Source organism: Ornithorhynchus anatinus, chromosome X1 (genome assembly GCF_004115215.2).
Source record: "Ornithorhynchus anatinus isolate Pmale09 chromosome X1, mOrnAna1.pri.v4, whole genome shotgun sequence".
Taxonomy (NCBI): domain Eukaryota; kingdom Metazoa; phylum Chordata; class Mammalia; order Monotremata; family Ornithorhynchidae; genus Ornithorhynchus; species Ornithorhynchus anatinus.
The window spans coordinates 621,186-643,228 of record NC_041749.1 but is presented as its reverse complement, the minus strand read 5'-3'; the positions used below and the strand labels follow the sequence as shown (position 1 = coordinate 643,228).

General features: G+C 43.2%; 1 protein-coding gene across 10 annotated transcripts in view; it reads right to left on the bottom strand.

Moving 5' to 3' along the window:
• KIDINS220 (kinase D interacting substrate 220) overlaps nt 1-22,043 on the bottom strand; it is a 100,686-nt gene that overhangs the window by 56,048 nt on the left and 22,595 nt on the right. For all 10 annotated transcript variants that reach the window (XM_029050853.2, XM_029050851.2, XM_029050852.2 and 7 more), the window contains exons 9-22: nt 19,610-19,708; nt 16,920-17,018; nt 15,874-15,972; nt 12,529-12,706; nt 11,690-11,854; nt 10,496-10,675; nt 9,295-9,460; nt 7,120-7,271; nt 6,631-6,920; nt 5,973-6,113; nt 5,403-5,646; nt 5,137-5,225; nt 3,050-3,194; nt 2,195-2,357 (exon numbers count right to left, since the gene is read on the bottom strand). In XM_029050853.2, coding sequence (XP_028906686.1) covers nt 2,195-2,357; nt 3,050-3,194; nt 5,137-5,225; nt 5,403-5,646; nt 5,973-6,113; nt 6,631-6,920; nt 7,120-7,271; nt 9,295-9,460; nt 10,496-10,675; nt 11,690-11,854; nt 12,529-12,706; nt 15,874-15,972; nt 16,920-17,018; nt 19,610-19,708 — 2,210 coding nt within the window. The remainder of the gene's footprint in view (nt 1-2,194; nt 2,358-3,049; nt 3,195-5,136; nt 5,226-5,402; nt 5,647-5,972; nt 6,114-6,630; nt 6,921-7,119; nt 7,272-9,294; nt 9,461-10,495; nt 10,676-11,689; nt 11,855-12,528; nt 12,707-15,873; nt 15,973-16,919; nt 17,019-19,609; nt 19,709-22,043) is intronic.

The window sequence follows — 22,043 nt, the reverse complement described above, 5'->3', positions numbered from 1 at the left end:
ATCCTACTACTCCCTCCCCATTAATATTCAACAGATCATCACTCTCCCCACCTTAAAACCTTCCTAAAAATCACAACTCCTCTAAGAGACCTTTCCTCACGAGGCCATCATTTCCTACACTTCCTCTCCCTTCTACGTCATCCTTGCACTTGGATTTGTACCCTTCACCCTACCCTCATCCACACAGCTCTTATGGACCTAGCTGTGATGTATTTTAAAGTTAGTCTCTTCTTCTAGACTGTAAGTTCGTTGTGGCCAGGGAACATGGCTACCGACTCTGTTAGGGGCTCTCCCAAGCACTCAGTACAGTGGTCTGTACTCAATAAATTTGACTGATTGATGAATTACACGACTTACTCAAGATCTTAAAACAACCCAACTCTCCTAACTCCCAGACCTGTGCTCTTTCCAGTAGGCCAAGTTCCTGCCCTCTTGAATGGTCTAGATTATTACAGGAGCCCCGAAAGGGGTTTGGAAACTTCTATTACAGGGGACCAAGAAGAGGAAAGCTCCATATTCTTAAGGGTAGAACCAAGCTCTCCAAAGAGCAGAGCAAAGGGAAATGAGGATTTGGAGCTGGGATGTGTCCCTGCTCCCTAAAATCCAGCCAGGAGAGATCTTCCTGATCTTGTGAGGACCGGGAGTCAGGAGACCTGAACTCTAGTTCCAGCTCTGCCCCTGCCCTGTGGTGTGACTTGGTACAGTCACTTGACTTCTTCGTACCAGTTTCCTCCTCTGTAAAATGGGAATTTGATACCTGGTCTCCTCTGTAAAATGGAAATTCGATACCTGTTTTCTCTCCCCCTTAAGCTGTGAGCCTTATGTGGGGAACAGGACTGTGTCCAATCTTGGTCCCTCTAGACTGTAAGCTCTTTGTGGATAGGAATCATGTCCACCAATTCTATTGGATTATTCTTTCCCAGGTGCTCAATACAGTGCCCTAAACACAGTAAATATTCAATAAACATCACTGACTGATCTGATTGTATTTTGTCCACCTTAGTCCTGTCACAGTGCTTATCAGAGTGTTTGGCACATAGCACATGGTTAACAAATACCGCAATTATTATATTATTGTTATTATCCATGTGGTAAATTATTTCTCTCTACCTAAAATATACCTGGGCTAAAAGGGAAAGCAGAGCAGGTTAGCCTGGGTATGATCTCCATTTGGGAGTTCATCTTTGCCCCATTTCTGGTTTTTTCCCCACGTAAAGCTGTCAGGCAGCCACAAGGTACACAGCATGAGGCTCCTGACATCTGTTAATCACAGCCTCAGCTCGGTCCTGATAGCCCGAAACCCCCTCAGGGGTGTAAATATTACCCCGCACATCTGGTCTTCAGTATTCTCTGTTGTGAACTTTTCCCATCTGTGTTATTAATTACATCCAGATTTTGAGCATCTCTGGCTTGGGAATACAGGTCAACTGTGACTGCTGGAGCTGCCCCAGAATGACCCACCGGGTCCTGGTGGGGGTTTTGAACCCCATACCTGGCTTAGCAAGCTACCCAAAATAAGGTGGGCAATATGTTTAGCCCTAATTCAATGGTTTGTAGCAAAGCTACTCCAATTTTAATCTCCCAGAAATAAACCTCACCGGAGACCAGCAGCAAGTCACTTACCTATCTATCTGTGTTTCCTCTGTTTCCTCACCTCTAAAATGGAGAGGAGACCTGGTCCTCCTACCTCTGAGGGGGAACACAAGGGCCTACTTCAGATTTCATTATTTTATATTAACTAATGTGCTGAGGACAGTTCCTGGCACATAATAAGCAGTTATGAAAAACAATTATAAATGATTTGGTATTTTCTAATTAGTCATTTCAACTGAGAAAAGAGTTTTGAATGAATAATCTCTTCTGGATTTCTACTAGAAGCTTACCAGCTTATTCTTTCTAATGTGTCAGTTCTGTCTTTTTCCCCAGTAATAAACACTGAGTCATGTTTTACTCTTCAGTTTTCCAAAATATTTCCTAGGTTTACAGCCACTCTCTATTACAGCTGCATATACTTCTTTACTATGTGGCTTTAACACAATAAGAAAAATTCAGCACAATTAACCCACTGCCTCCTCCCTCATTAAATCTCCCTGAGCTAAGTAAACAGGTGAACAAGTCCCCATTTTTACCCACGCCTTCCTTTGCACACATCCACTCACCCCCAACCGGCAGAGTCATTCTATAAACAATATACCTCTCATAGATGGTTTTTAAAGTCAGCTGATCTGGAACGCCCTCCGTCTCCTCCAAATACAATATGAGCCATGACGTACGATACGGCCACTGTTCTGTAATATTGATCCAGCTAGCCAGTCTGTCCCAGTTGAAAATAATTTGATTAGCTCTGAGCAATCGTCCTTTAGAGCATAAGAGAAACAGAAATGATGTTTAATAGCCTAGTTAATGGACGGATATGAAAAGCATAATAAAGTTCAAACTGAATTCACATCCCATATTCGGTTTCTAAGCAGGGAGCATGATCAACCCTCAAAAGAGCAGCAGTGCACCCAGCAGGCTCCCAAATCGCTGGACGTCCAAGCCCCTCAGAGAGAGAGTAGTAACCCACGCTGCATCCCCCCTCCCTCCCCGGGGCCCCTGGGCCCCCCGCCTCGCTTCTCCTCCGCGGGAGGGGCTAAGTGGCAGGGCAACAGCAGCCCGCTGCCTCCACGGAACCCGGGACGCCAGCATGGCCACGGCTGGGACAGTCCCTGGGGCTGAGGCTCTTACCCTTGGACTTTGAGACACAAGACCGCTGAAACTCTGTTCTTCGAGCCATGGTACCCTACAGCTGGGATTTTATGCTGCGTTCATCCCCGTCTTTGCCTTTTATGTAGATTTTATGTATTGACTGTTTCATTATTTCCTTATGTGTCGGTCGCCAGCTCCCTTCCCCCCTTCATTCTTAGACTGTGAAAGCTTTGAGGCCCAGGGACCCTGTCTGTCAACCACGTATTCTTTCCTGTTCTCAGTACGGTGCTTTGCACTAGGCCCTTAAAAAGTACTATTACTATGACAAAATAAACTTCCAGCCAAAAAAAGTGAAACTCACCCGTCACAGAAACAATATTAAGTAATCTTCGCATAGTCTGAGGACTTATATCACTGAACCAGTCCTCTGTCACCAACAATTTGGTAAGGTCAAAAGACATCTGACGGGTAACTGTCCGCTGCATCTGTCTTCGCCTGTAAGTGTCCTGAAAATGACATAAAATAAGTTAGAAAACTTGGAGACTCCTTTTCAAGTGCTATGCTGCTTACTTAGGGACTTCTTTTATTAAATGCAGTATTCTTTATCCTGCCCCTGCAAATTCAATCAATCAATCAATGGTATTTATTGAGAGCTTACTGGGCACAGAACACTGTATTAGGGACTTGGGAAAGTACAGTACAACAGAGGTGGGAGGCACAATTCCTGCCTGCAAGCAGCTTACAGTCTACAGTTGGAGACATATGAAAATAAATTACAGAAGTGGAAATGGAGGTGTCTACGATTTTTACATAAGGACTTGGATTAGTATCAAAGTGCCTAAGGCGTACACAGCCAAGTGTCCAGGCAGTGAAGGGGGGAGGTGCGGGAAATGAAGCTCAGTCAGGGAAGGCCTCTTGGAGATGTGATTTTTAGGAGGGTTTTGAAGGTGGGGAGAATGGTAGACTGTCAGATATGAAGGTGGAGGGAATTGCAGGTCAGAGGAAAGACATGAACAAGGGGTGGGCAGCTTGATAGATGGAATAATACTAAGTATGGAATATGTTAAGCACCATACTAAGCGCTGGACTACTCCCCAAGACAATCAGATCAAACACGGTCCCTCTCCCACATGGGGCTCACAATCTAAGGGAGAGAAAACTGGTACTGAATCCCCATTGTACAGATGAGGAAACGGACACACAGAGAAGTTACGTGATTTTCCTATGGTTACAGAGAAGGCCGGTGGCAGAGCCAGGATTAAAACCCAGCTACTCTGAACCCCAGGCCCGTGATCTTTCCCCTAGGCCTGTTGCTTCTCAAAACAGATTGTGATGGGTAGCAGAGAAATATACTCTTAAATTTAATAGTAATAAAATAGCTTTTGAATACTAGTTAAGAAAAATTATTGAAGTGCTAGGTCCCTCCCTCCCTCTCTCCCCAACCTGCCCAGCACACATACACAGTCCCCCCGGATAGGCACACCTATAATTACAATAAGCTTGGGAATTTCAAACTATAGTATTGACAGAGAACAATGGTCCCCTTCTGGCCCTCCGCCTCCCCTCTCTCAGCTTTCTGACTTTGCCTTGAGTCTCATGGGCTCCTCAACCAATTCACAACTGGAATCCCAAGCAGAATCAGCTACGGGACCCAGCTAACACTGGAAACTCACTCACTGATGCAGCTAATTTCAGTTCCTCTCTCAGCCAGACTTGAGAGTTGCGAACGATGCAGGGGATGCCCAAGTCCTGTTTTTATGCCCAATATAAATAATGAAAAAGCACCTGGGGACAGGCCACTGGTATCAGAAACAGGGGTATCCCTTGATTGCTACAGTGCTGAGCTCGAGGCAAGCCAAAAATAGCTCCTTTCAACTCGGAAACTGGAGTTACGGAAAGGAGAGGCACATCCCGGCTCAACTTTCTGACACTGGGGTTAGGGCTAGAAAAACACCAAAGGGGTGACATAAAGCTTTAAGAAATGTTAACACTAAAAGACCTAACAGACTCAAGAAAGTTCCTAATAAGCAAGTTGTGGGCAGAGAACGAGTCTACCGACTTGGCGGTACTGGAGAAGCAGCGTGGCTCAGTGTAAAGGGCACGGGCTTGGGAGTCAGAGGTCATGGGTTCAAATCCCGAATCTGCCACTTGTCAGCTGTGTGACTGTGGGCAAGTCACTTAACTTCTCTGTGCCTCAGTTACCTCATCTGCAAAATGGAAATTAAGACTGTGAGCCTCATGTGGGACAACCTGATTACCTGAATCTACCCCAGCCCTTAGAACAGTGCTCTGCACATAGTAGGCACTTAACAAATACCAACATTATTATTACTGTACACTCCTAATCGCTTGGTAGAGTGCTCGGCACATAAGTGCTCAATAAATGCCATTGATTGATTTTATCTAAATGTCACCAATGACAATGGTTAATTAAAACCAGTCTCTTACCCGTCGATTGAGAGCTGTTTTGCTGCCAACCTTAGTCATTTCACCAAGACTATTCTGTGAAACTCTTCTGTCAACATCTTCATGTAAGCCTTAATGATAATAAAAAATCCTTAAAGATTCTAATACGAGCACTCTCTATATTTTCAAACAGAAAAGGGCCAGACATTTTCACTAACAGCCAGAAATCCCCCCTGCCACTCCATCCCTCAAAAGAACAATACAATTATATGTGTGGGAGACCTTAAAAGGTGTTAGTGTGTCATTACCTGCATTTTCTGAGCACGGAACATCTCCATTGGTTGTGCCAGTTACAAGAAATTTTTTTGCACCGCTCAGACCCCGGCTGTTCAGGAAGACAGGCAAATGAACTATATTGCGCATATAGTCATGCCCGTTTATATTTGAATCACGCAGCACACTATTAAGATTCTGATTAATTGCCTTTATAATAATGTGTGGGTCACTTGCAAAAATAGCAATGAAAGGACCTTTGGAAAACAGGACTCGGACCTATGGGAGAGGGAATTAGAGAGATTTTACAATGATGACCACTACATTTTTATCTAGAAGTAGGTCATTCAATTAGGCAGAAACCATATCAGGGATCTGCTTAGCCTGCAAGGTCTCTGACAAAAAGGATGCCTGTTTTATTCTAGCATGTCCTCTATAATTTCTAAAAGAATTGCAAAGATGGTTCCAGAAACCAGAGTCTCAATTACCAATCAAAACTTATTGACCATAAGCAATGTGATTAGGCACTTTCAATTTAAACTTTATCTTTCTCTGAAAAATTCAGCAGGTTCCCTAGTAAGAGTTTATTACAGTATTTCACTTACTGTGTCAAGCATCTGTAGTACTTTGTCCTGTTCACAAGCATCCAACCCATCAATAATGACCACTAACCGTGTCTGGTTCTGAGTAAAACTATCGATAGTTTTTGCCATCCTGGCCATTAATTCTACTTCACACTTAAGAACCTGTCAGGAAAGAAACATGGGAAACTTATAGCACTTTACATTCAGAAGATTTACAGTGAGACGAGAAGTGGTGCAGAGTAGTCTAAACAGTCTAATGAACAGTGAGATGGGAGCATCAACTTTTAGTTCTGGCTCCATCAACAATTGTGTAAAGTTGGGCCATCTTTTTTGGGGAGGGATATAGGAGCTCGTTACTGATGGAGCTCGGGCAGACCAACATCTCTGTGCAAAAGAGCCAAACGGCTGTTCAGGGATGTTTTCAAAAATAAATACGAAAAAAGCCATAGACATTTAAGTTCTTAGAGAATCCTGAAAATACTTTACTTGACCTCATATTCTTCCAGTGACAGACTACCCTGAGTGAAGAGGCTTGGTCAGTGTAAATCAAGCTGATCAGAGTTAACACTGAGTTCACCGAATGAAAGTCACATTTGCAAAACTCAAACTCAAAAAGGTCCCTATGATTAAGTAAGATTCTCTTTAAAAATGATTTTGAATTTACTTTATCAGTGCCTACCTTCATGAATCCTTCACTTTTCAACTTGTGCAGCTTGGAGGCGGCACTATGGAGACGTTTTCTCTGAGAATTTAGGATGGAATCCAATACTTGCCACCACGTGCGACAGTTTAAGACCAAGGCCAAGCCAACTATGGAGGCCACTGATATGAGAATAGCATTCACAGTCAGACATTTTGGATCAACTCGGAATATAGCCAGGAGAGTGATCCCAGAAATGGCACAGCCCAGAATAAAAAGGAAAATGACAAAGGATGGTAGGCAACATGTTTTTTTCCACTTCTTTTTACCTAAAGCATAAAGATAATTTTTCAGTTATTTCTCATTCAATTTCTAAAATATCCTATGGAGTATTACATAATGATGTTCCAAGATATTTCAATTAAGTGCCTTTCTAAAGACATATAAACATCTTTTTAGTTAACGTCACCATTAGAAAACTGAAATTCCAAGAGGGAAGGATGAATGTGCATGTCTCTCAAGTCCTACCTTGCGTATCTTCTGTTTTGAACACTCTAAAAAGTCTTGTTGCCAAAAAACCGAACTCCCTTTCACAAGCATCAGAGAGAGTTGCAATCATCTCAGCCATGGATGTTTCTCCACCTACACTAGAGAGTCTATTGTAATCTGTAAACAGAAACCTGTGGAAAAAAAATCAATTAGTGGTATTTATTGAGTATTTACTGTTTGAGAGCATTGTACTAAGCACTTGGGAGAGTACAATAAAACAGAGTTGGTTCACATGTTCCCTGCCCACAGGGAGTTTATAGTCTAGCTGAGGCGACAGACATTAAAATAAATTACAGATACACATATAAGTGCTGTGGGGCTGAGGGTAGGATGAATACCAAGTGCTTAAGGAGACAGATCCAAATGTCACAGAGACACAGACAGGAGAGAGAGCAGGAGAAAAGAGGGCTTAGCTGGGGAAGGTTTCTTGGAGGAGATGTGCTTTTAATATTTTATTTATTTAATCAATCATCTATTTATATTAATGTCTTTCTCCTCCTCTAGTCTGTGAGCTCCTTGTGGGCAGGAATGCGTCAGTCTGTTGTTATACTGTACTCTCATTCATTCATTCAATAGTATTTATTGACCGCTATGTGCAGGGCACTGTACTAAGCGCTTAGAATGTACAATTGGGCAACAGATAGAGACAATCCCTGCCCACTGACGGGCTTACAGTCTAATCAGCGGAGAAAGACAGACAAAAACAATAGCAATAAATAGAATCAAGGGGATGTACATCTCATTAACAAAATAAATAGGGTAATAAAAATATATACAAATGAGCAGATTAGCACAGTGCTGAGGGGAGGGGAAGGGAGGGGGGAGGAGCAGAGGGAAAGGGGGGGAAAAGGGGCTTAGCTGAAGGGAGGTGAAGGGGTGGGCAGAGAGGCAGCAGAGGGAGCAGAGGGAAAAGGGGAAGCTCAGTCTGGGAAGGCCTCTTGGAGGAGGTGAGCTCTCAGTAGGGCTTTGACAAGGGGAAGAGAGTTAGTTTGGCAGAGGTGAGGAGGGAGGGCATTCCAGGACAGCGGGAGGACGTAGGCCAGGGGTCGATGGCGGGATAGGCAAGAACGGGGGACGGTGAGGAGGTGGGCGGCAGAGGAGAGGAGCGGAGCGTGCAGGGTGGGCAGTAGAAAGAGATAAGGGAGGAGAGGCAGGAGGGGGCAAGGTAATGGAGAGCCTTGAAGCCTAGAGTGAGGAGTTTTTGTTTCATGCAGAGGTTGATAGGCAACCACTGGAGGTTTTTAAGAAGGGGAGTGACATGCCCAGAGCGTTTCTGCAGGAAGATGAGCACTTAGTACAGTGCTTTGCACACAATAAGCACTGAATAAATACAACTGAATGAATGAATAATAAAACTTGGAAGGTGGGGAGAGTGGAGCTCTGTCATATATGAAAGAGGAGGGAGTTCCAGGAAAGAAGGAGGAGGTGGGTGAGAGGTCAGTGGTAAGATAGATGGGATCCAGGTATAATGACATTAGAGGGGGGAAGTGAATGAGGCTGGTTTTTAGCAGGAAATCAGCAAGGTGGGATAGGAGGGGAAGCTCACTGTGGGCAAAGAACATATCTGCTAACTCTGCTGTATGGTACTTTTTAAAATTTCAATGGTATCCGTTAAGCACTTACTATTTGCCAAGCACTGTACTTAGCACTGGGGTAGATGCAAGCTAATCAGGTTGGACACTCTCCCAAATGCTCACACAGTCTAAGTACGAATGAACAGGATGCAATCTCCATTTTACAGATGAGATAACTGAGGTGCAGAGAAGTTAAGTGACTTGCCCAAGATCATAAAGCAGACAACTGGCAGAGCTGGGATTAGCACCCAAGTCAGAGGACTCCCTGGCTCGTGCTCCTTCCACTAAGTCAGGCTGCTTCCCTTAACCTCAATTCTCCCAGGACATCTGAGGGTTCATTCCACTCATACAGCACCCGGACTTCATACACATGTATTAATCCAAATATCAAAAATCACTACCTTAGAGAACAGATTTTGTGGGGCTTTAAAATTAGTCTCCTCCACAGCACTACCAGTAATACTGTTGGCAGCATAATGAAAATACTTTCCTCACACCTGTTTATTCAAATATTTCCTCTCTCTCTTTAAGAATAAGGTATGTTTGAAGAGTTGTATACAGCACGATTAATCTGGTTTACCTGACGGGTAAAGCCTTTGTGGTTTGCTCTGGCAGCTCTGGTGGGTTTACGAACATCAGTTTGAGAAGAAGTTCCAGATACCCAATATGTCTTGCCAACCTAGTACTTAACACCCAGGCCCAATTCCAACTCTCTCCTTCTCGTCGACCACCAAAATAAATCACAGCTGAAACAAGAGGAAGAAAAAAAAATCAATTTATTATTTATTTCTCCACAGACCCAACTGAGGAGCTTCTATTTCTTCTCTGAGGACATCAAGACAGGAGAGCAGAGATGCTATTTTTTGACCTTGCTACTCCAGAGTGGCAAAGAATGCCACATTCCAAACCCTCTACATCATGCTGGAGAAAAAGGCTTATTACAGAAGGCTTTTCTTATTTTCAGTTTCACTTTTGTGGGTTCTAATATACACTACTCTTCAAAGTGCTCTCGTGGGCTAGACTACTGCTTTCCTCCAAGCCAATGGATAAAGCAATAAAAAGAAGAGATAGGTGGGAAGCAATGTCTTAAGACACAACTTTTTTAATGGTATTTGTTAAGCTCTAAGTGCAAAGCACTGTTGTAAGTGCTGGGACAGATACAAGTTAATCAGGTTGGACACAGTCCCTGTCTACCATGGGGCTCACAGTCTTAATCCCCAATTGACATATGAGGTAACTGAGGCCTAGAGAAGTTAAGTGACTTGCCCAAGGTCACAAAGCAGAGACAGGGCAAGGCTGGGATTAGAACTCAGGTACTCCTGACTCTCAGGCCCGTGCTCTATTCACTAGGCCATGCTACTTCCTATTCAAAGTGGGTAGTATTCAAAGTGCTGCCCATTCAAAGTATTCAAAGTGAACTTATTTCCTCCACCAGAAAAACTAAGACAGAGAGTTTGGCTTGCCATCTGTCAATCAATCAGTGATATGTACTGAGCACATACTGTAGGCAGAACACTGTACCAAGTACTTGGGAAAGTACAATACAAAAGGGTAGGTATAGACAATCCCTGCCCGAGGATCTTACAGACTAGAGGGGGAGGCAGACATTAAAAGGAATTACAGATGGATTACAAGTAAGTACTATGGGGTTGAGGGAGGAGTCGGTATCAAAGTGTGCAAGGGGAACGTGGAAAACAGATCCAAATGCCAACGTAGTTTTACAAAACCAACAAATTCGGAGAAGTATACGTGAATGATGGAACCAGTGAGCAATGACTTACTGAAGAATATGTACAGAATGGCCAATAGGCTCAAAGCCACTGCTATTCCAAGTTTCAGATCCACAGTAAAAGCAAGCAGCAATCCCAAGCCTCCACACAGCAACAGAGTCAGGAAAACAATGAGCCACGAGAACTGAAAGAGAGGTTCAATTTGTTGTCCTGCAAAAGTTTTCATTTCATCTGAAAGAGAAACAATACAACATAGTTTAGCATTCCAAAAAAAGATTCCATCTGTGCTTGTAAAACACTTTGCAAAAAATAAATCAGACATTAAAAAAGTGCTAGCCAGTCTGCTTTTACGTAATTTGAAAATCAATTTAAATTATTAATTTTTTTTGGATTCCTGCAATCTTATGTACCTCCCTCCACTTTTCATATCCCACTCTTGTCGTATCTCGCCTCCTCTCGCATCAGCCTCCTGCTTTTCACTTCTCCAGTCCATGCTACCCTTGGCTTCACCTGGCTGTTTATATAATTTTTCTTAAAAAAATCCTTCTGCACATATCTCCCCCAACTCAAAATCCTCCAGTGGTTGGTTGCCCATGCATTCCTGCATACCACAGAAACTCGTCACTCTTGGCTTTAAGACTCTTAGCTGTCTCCCTCCTACCTAACTTTGCGCTTCTCTCATTACACCCCAGCATGCACACTTTGCTCCTCTAACCCAGTTTACACACCATGTCTTTCTTGCTATCGATCCCCTCCTCAAGCCTTCTCTCCTGTCTGGAACTCCCTGCTCCTTCATACCTGATAGACCACCACTTTCCCCATCTTCAAAGCCCTGTTAAAATCATACTCCCCCAAGAAGCCTTCTCTGACTAGCTTCTCACCCCCCTTCACCCTTTTCTCCCTCTGTCACCCATGAACTTGCACTCAAAACCCCTCTTGGACACTCACCCACCCTCCCACAGAGCATTTATACACTTATCCCTATACTATGCTGCTTCCCTTACCTAAAATTTATTTTATTGTCTATCTTGCCCATGAGGTTCTAAGTGCTTCATGTCCAGGAATCGTGTCTACCAACTACCAATTTTCCCAAGTGCTTAAACACAGTGCTCTGCATACCAGCAAGTTCTTAATAAAGGATACTGACTGATTTATTTTCAACTTCCACAAATAACAGAGTAACAAACTTTAGTAAGAAGAGTTAAGTTTTAAGGCAAATTTACGAGTCAGTCAAATTAACTTTACCTTCTAGTTTTTTGAGTAGAAAAGATTTCCCACTTCCCCACTGGGCATACAGCCCCACACAGATGGGAGGCTGCATTGTCGGTTCACTGAGAATGTCAGCCAGGGCGCTACTGTACAGGTCGTAACCGAGCATGTCTCCATCCGTCTCAGTGGGAGATAAGTGTCCTAAAATGGCAAACATACGATGCATGTTTACTATAACTACACATCTAAAATACAAAGAAAAACACATTCCCATGGCACAGTGAATCAGAACATACCATTCATCTTCTTGATTGATATAATTAGGGATCACCGAAAAGCAACTTTCAACAGATTTAATCTACTTTGAGCGGCCTCAGGTGCTCAAAATTAAAAGGAAACAAATGTGCACAGGCAATGGGCAAAAATAGAATTGTTGACCAAATCTATGTTCTAGTTTTCATATGTGCTTTAAATAACTTTTCACCATTGTTAAGCATTTAAAAGATAAGTTCCAGGGTATATCTGTTCACTACTGACCTCCATGATTCTAAAATTGACATACAAAATGTACTTCAGTAGTTACAACAGGCACTTAATACAGTAAGCGCCCAATAAATATCACTGAATGAAACAGGCTTTTCTCTTAGATGGTCAGCTCTTGGTGGCCAGAGAATGAACCACTTCATTGTTCTGAACTTCCCAGGGACCTATTAAAGCATGCTGCACCAAGTGGACACTCAACAGATGCTACTACTAATTACTTCGAGTTTCTGTTTAACTGTATCTGAGGTTCACAAACCTTAAATACCTCTGAAAAGAGATCTATGGTTTGTTCAAGGGAAGAACAGAAAAACTATTCAGTATGCGCTACTTACTGGCTCCAAATATTTGAGTTAAGATGCTTTTCTGATGACTACAGTCAATGTTGTATGGTGTCTCTCCTGCCTTGTTTGGTCTATAAAGTAATCTGCCATCTTTGGGATTTCTTAAAAGGAGTTCTGCAAGCTTCCGACTTCTCCCACGAATAGCAATATGAAGGGGAGTGTCTCCTTTCTGTAAATCAAACATTAGAGGCTCATTAATCACAGTTATATACTCGTGTGGGAACAGGTCAAAACCACTACTTCTTAGGGGGAGATTCAAAGCAACCTAGTCAATGGCTAGGGAGGCCCCCTCCTCTTGAAGGATACTGTGGAAGTGAAGCCCCTCCCTTAGACAGGAGCCAAAGGGGAACGGCTGCTCCTGACAATATTTACAATAGCAAGAATGCTTGGCAGTTTTGCCACCAAGGGCAATTTACTTGCGGCTTGGGGATTTCCAAACACGGCCTCTTCCGAATAGTTTCTATACCTGCTATTTCACAATGCTGAAATTTTAACTTGTTTCCATTATGATATGGATCATATTGTTCTTGCTACTCTTACCTCCCCTTTCCCATTTAGACTATAAGTACTATGGTAACTAAAATCTACGACGTTCTTGATCTTCTTATGTTTACCCTAGGACTCAGCAAACTAAGTTCTGAATAAAAGATTACTATTACTATTATTAAAAATAATAATAAGCATGGTATTTTTTCAGAATCTGCTAGGTGTCAAGCAGTGTACTAAGCACTGGGGTTGATATGATATATGCAGATTGGGCTCAGTATCTATCCCACAGACTAAGAGAGAAGGAGAACAAGTATTTAGTACCCACTTTATAGATAAGGAAACTGAGGCCTAAAGAAGTTAAGTGACTTGGCCCTGGTCACAGACAGAACCAGTGGCCCAGTGACAGAACCAGGGCTAGAACCTGGAACTCCTTATTCTCAGGCCCATGCTCTTTCCACTTGTTCATGCAGCTTCTCATTAGTATGATATAAAATGATAAAAGTACTATTTCAACTTCTTGAAAAAAAGATCAGTAACAATTCCAAGGATTGGCAAAGATCAATAAATCCTACAAATTCAAAACAGGGTTAATATAAGCCTAGGGTAGATAGGGATCCTGAGTTATTTTACAAATATTCTGCTATTTTTCAAGTTACTTAAGTTCCCAAGCTTTTCCTCCAAGAGAATAAGAGGTCAGGAGCATCTGACTGGAGGTTCCATAGGTGGGGAATCCTAGGCCCAACTTGCCCTCTAGAGCTCGCGGGGAGCCACTATTATGTTGGCACAGACCCGCTTTGGCCACACCGACAGCCTCCAGTTGGGCCCGAAAACCCTGGCTTTGACCCAAAGGTGTCTTTGACTGGCTGGTCAGGGGCTGCGTAGCAAATAACCCTCGGCCTGGCAGGTGGCTTCCTATTCTCTCAGGTCCATCCATGCATGGCCAGGAACAGGGTCAGAATTTGCTTCCTGTTGTGGTAGCCATTTCAAGGGCCAAACAGCCTGCTGCAAAAGTAACTCCCTCATCTTCCTCTTCCACCACTCACGCTGGTGCGGCCGTCCGGCCCCAGCGTTCCTGCTCCGGCCAGAGGGCCGGCCAGACCCTGCTGACCTCCAGTGCCTCCTGAACCAAGAAGCAGGGAACAGCAGTGGCGACGGAAGCAATGACGGCAACGGTGGAGAGAAACTGCACCAACACTGGTTTTTTGAGGGAGCCGCGGGGCACCTCCCATCCAGGTGCACCGCACGCTCCCCAAGTAGCTGGAAAATTCCCACCCATGGCGGAGCCAATTCAGCTGCAGTGGGGAAGTAAATCACAAAGCAGTTATGGCTGATGTTGCCAAGCAAACACTGCAATGTCGCCCTCTCTGTGACGGAGGGTTCTGTCCCGCCAGCTTGGACAATGACTGGGACCCACTGCTATCTCACCCATTTTGGGATGTCTGGTTACCTTCCTCTGGAAAGAAAGAAGGACAGACAGCAGAAGAATCAGCTTTGTTGCCTTGCAAAAGAAAAGGCCAAATTGTAGGGAGTGTGAGGGCATGATACTCATGTCTAGCCAACTGAGCAAATTTCCAAGATGCCTGGGCGTGGGGTGGGAGTTCCAGGCATTGGTTATTTCACACCTGAAGTCACAAGAATGTGGGATTCAGAGTTGAGCATAAACAGAGTAGAGAAAGCTGCACAAATCCAGCTTGGGCTTTGGAATAACAAGTCAGGATAGCTTCTAGCTTCATTTTGGTCCTCAGGCTGGGAGGAAACCTGGCCCACATTAAGACAGACAGTGGCTGGGTACCATCCTAAATGCTCAAACTCACTGGACCATATTTACCAGGAACAATGCAGGAGTGGTCAGAAACACATTCCGTTCTAGCCATGCCGGATACTCTTATCCACGGAAGGTCCTTCTCCTTCTTAGTGGCAGCAGCTGCTCCTGCAGCCTACCACCAAAACTTTTTTTTAATGGTATTTGTTTACTACGTGCCAGACATCGTAATAAGCAGGCAAGATATAAGATAATCAGGTTGGATAAGCCCCTGTCCCACATGGGGCTCACAGTCAATCCCCATTTAAAAGATGACGTAACTGAGGCACAGGGAAGGTAAGTGAGAAGCAGCGTGGCCTAATGGGCCTGGACCTGGGTTCCAGTCTTGGCTCTGCCATTTTTCTGCTGTGACCTTGGGTAAGTCACTTAACTTCTCTGTGCCCCAGTTATCTCATCTGTAAAATGGGGATTAAGAGAGTGAGTCCTATGCAGAACAGGGCCTGTGCCGAACCTGATTAACTTTACCCCAGTGCTCAGTACAGAGTCTGGAACATAGCAGGCGCTTAACAAACATCATAAAAAATAGTGACTTGCCCAAGGTCACACAGCAGATAAGTGATGGAGCTGAGACTGGAACCCTAGTCCTCTGACTCCTAGGCCTGTGCTCCTTCCATTCATTCATTCATTCATATTTATTGAGTGCTTACTGCATGCAGAGCACTGCACTAAGCACTTGGAAAGTACACTTTGGCAACAGATAGAGACAATCCCTTCCCAGGCCATGCTCCTTCTCGTTACCATCACAAATTTAAAAATGGATTAGTCAACTTTAAAATAAACCTATAACCTGGATAAAAAAGGACTTGGATCTGTAAATATCAGAATTAAGGAGGAATGTGATCAAATATCACTTAATACTAGTTAAGACAATACACCTCTGAGATAAGAGTCGGCAAAGACCTGAATACTAAGAAAAAAGTACTTCCTAATTATTCCCCAATAATTAGAGACATCATATGCCCTGGTGACATTATGAATTTTTTTTAAAAGTTTTACCTAATTCTCTCTATGAATTTTTTTTTTACCTTGTCTATAGCTGAAACTCTAGCTCCTTTGTCTAGTAGCAGCTCTACCACTTCGATATTTCTCATCTTGGTTGCCTTTATGAGGGGCGTTTCACCATCCTAAAGGTAAAAATACAGAGGTTTATTATTATTATTGTACTCGTTAAGCACTTCTTATGTGTCAAACACAATTCTGAGCATTGGATACAGTCTCTGTCCCACTTGGAGCTCTGAGTTAGTCCCCAAATTTTAATCAGTGACAAATCATATCCTTAAATAGCAAGAGTTTAAACAGCTGAAATGCCATACTTCATAACAAACTCTAACAATCTAATTTGGAAAATACAACTTAAAAAGCCAGTCACCAATAAGTTTGCGCCTAAAAAATCATTTGTTCCTATCTTACTGAATGGGATGTTACCATCTGTCTTCACTCCTAATTACTGCTCACACCTTCCTCCTCAGCTTCATCAAACGCTCATGCACTCCAATTGAAAGGAAGCCCTGTTTAATATCCCCACCTTCCCAGTCATGCTTTCCCATCAGTCATCTCAACACTCTTGTATTCATCTATTTGCTACTGATTTCCCTACTTACATCTCTGCTACTTTCTCACTCTCCATTTGTCTAAAAGTCTTCTCATCATATCTTTTTCTTCTTTTGTATGTTACTTGGCCATTACTACGCTCTACCTACATTAGGAGCTCATCACAAGAGAATAATGGCAGAAGCGTATTTACTTATGGCTGTTAATCCACCTGTAAGCATGCTTTATCTTTCTGCCAAATGCACAACGTGGAAGCACGGAGAGAAAGGTTCCATAGGTAAAAATATCTATCAAGTGGGGACATTTTCCTCAAGTTACTCCAACAAGACTTAATGGAGGTGAGTCAAAACTAGAGTAAGTTTAACTAGAGCAATATTGTAATGCATTTTGCTTCTAATTAACACATAAGTCTGCACCAAGTTGTACGGAAACAAAAAATTGAGTTTCTTCAGTGAGAAACAGAAGACTAACCTACAGAACTCTATTGGAATTTCTATTGGAATCGTCCTGTTGGACATACCTTTGTGCAGATTTCGGTGTCAGGGTTGCACTGCAAGATATCTCTCACCATTGTAGCATTTCCTTTTTCGACAGCCCAATACAAAGCAGTTTTATTATCCTATAAAGATAAATATTAAAATATTTTTATCAACAATCGCTTTTCATATAATCAATCAGTGTTTATTGAGCACACGTATGAACAGCACTGTATTAAGTGCTTGGGAGAGTATGATACAATAGAGTTGGCAGGCACAGCATTAGACAGTCGACTGTATTTATTGAGCGCTTACGTGTGAGCAGAGCACTGTACTCAGAGCTTGGGAGAGTACACCAGAAGACACATTCCCTGTCCACAAAGAGCTTGCAGTCTAGACCACAGAAAAAGTGTTCTAGTAAGCATTTAGTGCTACAAACTCAACAGTGACAATTCAATCAGAGAGAGCAGTGGGACAGCACAGGAGAAAATATTAATACACAAGTTTCCCTTGCCAACCTTGGCTTTTCTAGCTTCAGTTTTGAATATCTGCACTCAATTCTGGCTATATTTTTTAGCAACTTGGCTACAAGGGCTTTAAGTAACCATGGTTTTCCATGGCCCTAGATAACCACTACTCTCTTTTCAAGGCAGAGAGACTCTCCACAGAATGAAAACTCCTTATGGGCAGGGAATGTATCTTGTGCTACTACTGTATTGCCCATGTGCTTAGTATAGTGCCTGCCACATTCAGTAGGCCTTCGCCAGAGAAGCAGCGTGACTCAGTGGAAAGAGCCAGGGCTTGGGAGTCAGAGGTCATGGGTTCAAATCCCGGCTCTGCCACTTGTCAGCTGTGTGACTTTGGGCAAGTCACTTAACTTCTCTGTGCCTCAGTTACCTCATCTGGAAAATGGGGATTAAGACTGTGAGCCTCCTGTGGGACAACTGATTACCCTGTATCTACCCCAGCGCTTAGAACAGTGTTCTGCACATAGTAAGCGCTTAACAAATACCAACATTATTATTAGCAGGTGGACAACATCATGCTTCTCATTATAAATCAGGTGGTTATCAATCCATCAGTGGTATTTATCAAGCGCTTATTCATTCAATCATATTTATTGAGTGCTTACTGTGTGCAGAGCACTGTACTAAATGCTTATTATGTGCAGAGCACTCTCTTCATTGCACTTGTAAGAGTACACTGCAATGGAGTTGGTAGACACTACCCCTCAGGTCAAGGAGTTTAAGTCTACAGGGAGAGACAGCCATTAAAATTAAGTATATACTGGGGAGATGGTAGAGTATAAGGACATGTACATGAATGCTGTGTGGCTGGAGTGATGATAAAAATGCCTAAAGGGTACACAAACAAGTGCATAGTAGACTAAGATGGAGGGTAGAGAGGGGACATGAGGGCTTAGTCAGGGAAGGCCTCAACTGGTTAGAATTAGGAGAAACAGCAAGGCCTAGTGGAAAGAGCCCAAGCCTGAGAGCCAAATGAACTGAGTTGTAATCCTAGCTCTGTCGTCTGCTTGCCGTGCGACCTTGGGTAAGTCACTTAATTTCTCTGTACCTCATATTCCTCATTTGTACAAAGGGGATTCAAAACCAGTTCATCTTCCCCTTTAGACTGAGAGCCCTATGTGGGACAGGGTCGGTGTCCAACTTGGATATCTTCTATCTACCCCACAGCTTAGTACAATGTTTGGCAGATACTAAGCACTTAAATGCCACCATTATTATTATGTTCCCTGGTTAAAGGTAACAATAAAAAATGAACTTTAAATTGTTTCATTTAGTTCTCAGTTCTCTCTAATGACCTGACAGGAGAACAAAGAAGCACAGGGCCTTAATGCACGCTGAAGCTGGAGGGGAGGAAAGGGCCCAGCAACCTGCCTGTGTTAAATTTAGACCGTTCTTTGGTTTGTCCACTTTCCTTAAACCATATCAAGCTGGACCTGGTGTGATGGAAGCCAAGTAGTCAAATCTCAAGCTCTTCATCCTAACAGCCTTTGGCTTCACCAACCAGAGTACTCTCAGGACTCCAGCCCTCACATTGGCACAGGAAATCCATCCCACACCAGGGAGTTGTCTGCATCCTGAGTAGGGATTGTAGTGGTACTCCTCAAGGTAGCTCACAGTTTCTCGGGTCTTCCATAAAATATAAACTAGGGTCAATCTCACAAAATTCATAAATTAGTACTGACAAGTGAATGCAAAGGGAGGCAAAGAGAACTGAAGAACATTCAAGGAGAAGTGCAGTATGTGAAAGCAGGAGGAAATGTTTCCCCTTCAGTATGGCCATGGTCGAGCTGCAGACTGCTGTTTTCAGTTCGAGATCCTCAATTTGAGAAGATATTTAGTAAAGCATAATCAAAGATAAAATGCAGCAAAACAGTTGAAATTGAAAGGTTAAAAGAATTGGGGGTCTGGCAAATGAAGGAAAAATGTTTGAGCATGACCCAATAACCACTCTCCACTGCAAATGAAGTTACAACAATTCTAATAAATGCGATTTAGTGAGCACCTACTACAAGCAGAGCCCTATACTAAGCACCTGAGAATGTACATGAGACAGAAAATACAAGGGAGTTACTAAACATGACTCACACCTTCACAAGGAGTTTACAGCTGAAGGCGGCACAGATAGTGGAAATCTGAGGTGTCAGAAATGAGGGTGAAACCATCACACTTCAACTAACAATAATCATTTTCAATGTAGTGGTACATACCTGTCCTCTAATGTCTATGTCCGCATACTTTTGAAGGAGGGCTCTCACAATTTCAACATGACCGCCCCTCACAGCGCCAATCAACACTGTGTCCCCACTCTGAAAAACATATGCAATAAGGCTCATGAGAATAATCCTTGTTTTATTATAGAGGCTAATTACTAATCAAGCAGCAGATATCTCCTGAAAACTGCAGAGATGAAACATAGATATTTCAAACCAACAAAGAAAGTTTACTACAAATGATTAATACCTGAAAATCAAAAATATGACTCATGAGAAATAAAACAAACTAGCAACCACATCAGTTACTTAGCCAATTTCTATCAAAGAGTATCTGCATTAAAATTCATTAAAAAACCACACTTGTTCCCTCATGTCATGCACGGCTATTTCTGAGAATGTGTCTTTATCCTCCCCCAACCAAAATAGCTTCCGGTTCTCATTGTTCAGGTGTGTTCTACACAAGGCGGTTTCTATCAGCTTCATCTTATATCTCATTTGCTTAGTTCTGTCAGAACATGCATTTTCACTACTCATTTTGGAGAGCGCGCTTCCAACCACATCAGTGAACACTCTTCCAACAATACACGTCTGTCTGGATTCCGTGGCAAGCTACTGGATGAAACAACTGTGAGCATGCGCCCGGCAACAGACATGAGTGAGGCCAACCCAAGGTCTCCTTAGTGTGGGGTTCGAGAAGGAAGAATGCATCCCCCACCTTACAGGTGACCAATGTACTGCACAAAGGAGACTCCATAAACATGTAAATGTGGCAGGATCAGCAAACAGAAATGGTCACCAACTCACTCCATGAGAAGGTCTGCTGGAAGGATCCCCCCCTCTAGACTGCGAGCCCGTTATGGGCAGGGATTGTCTCTCTTTATTTCTGTATTGTACTTTCCAAGTGCTTGGTACAGTGGTCTGCATTCATTCGTTCGTATTTATTGAGCGCTTACTGTGTGCAGAGCACTCTACTAAGTGCTTGGAAAGTACAATTCAGCAACAGATACAGTAAGCACTCAATAAATATGACTGAATGAAAGGTTAGCCAACGTAATTCATTCAATAGTATTTATTGAGCACTTGCTTTGTGCAGATCACTGTACTAAGTGCTTGAACAAAATGTGACTAAATGCTACTCGATATCCCAAGGCCTGCTTGGCTGTCCTGAAGCCCTCCTACCTTTCTTCCTGTGCCCAGCTGTGTGGGGCAAGGAGGAAAAATTGCAGCTCAGGTGTAAGGAGTGGTGACCTGAATTCAAAAAGTGCAATAGTCCTGTTCTCTTCGGGGGCCTGACACCTGGCTAGTCACTGCCTCAACTTCCTGGGTCAGTCCTCTCCTCAACTCATACAGTTTCTGGCTGAGGCCCAGGAAAAAATGGGAAAGTTCGGGGCAGGGGAGGTGGCAGGTCTCATGCACGTACTCTGCATCATTATGCCAGTTGCTGACCTAAGAAAGAGGGCTCCCATTGCCAGAGGCCATTGTGCTAACCACCACAGGGTAGGGAGCACTTTCTGGTCTGTGTGCTGGGAGTTGTCTGTCCACGGCTACCTTGAGGGGATTATTAGCAGGTTGCAGGGAGGGAGGAATCAAAGTTTGCTCCTTGTCAAATAGTCAGTCCTATTTATTGAGAGCTTACCGTGTGCTCAGCACTCTACTAAGTGCTTGGGCTCTTGTAGGTTACTTTTAATAACATGGCATTGAATTCACACTAGTGGGTAACACAATTAGAGACAAGGATTTAAAGGGAAAAGTCTCTATTTCGGTCTCTGAATTTTTATAGGAGAAATTTGAACATATATCTTGGATTGGTTTTCACACTTCTGGGAACCAGCCCTTGAGGATGAATAAACAGTACATGACATGTTTCTGGTAAAAGTAGCAGAGGATAAGATCCACTACTTGAAGAGCAGAATGAAAACCTGACTGGAAAAGGCAGATACCCAACTGCCGGGGCTGTCAAGTAGTCTTTCTGCTTCAACCTTCAAGGAAAAAAAACTCAACAGAAAATAAAACACCCCTTGAAACAAACAGTATTAGGAATTTTAGTCAAATCTCAATATGAAGTGCTTAATACAAACATAAGTGGCATCTGACATATGAAAATGAAGACACAAAAAGTTACATTATTGTTTCCTTGATGTTTCCATTCCAATTTCAGTTAACTAATAGGCAAGAGGAGTCTTTCTTAGCATAGAAGAAGAATTTTCGAAAGCAGATTTTTTGCCAACTAAACCATTGGTCTTGAGACCAAAGGACAGGCTAGGCCGGCACAAAGTCGAACCCACTTAGATGTTATCCCAACCTCCTGAAATTCCTGCTACGGGTGGCTGGGAGTCGGCCAAGGCAGAAGTGGCCCAGGGCCCATTTCTGGGGTTGTTCCACAGAGTCCCCTCAGTTGCAGACTCCAGCTCCCAGCCATCAATAGGAG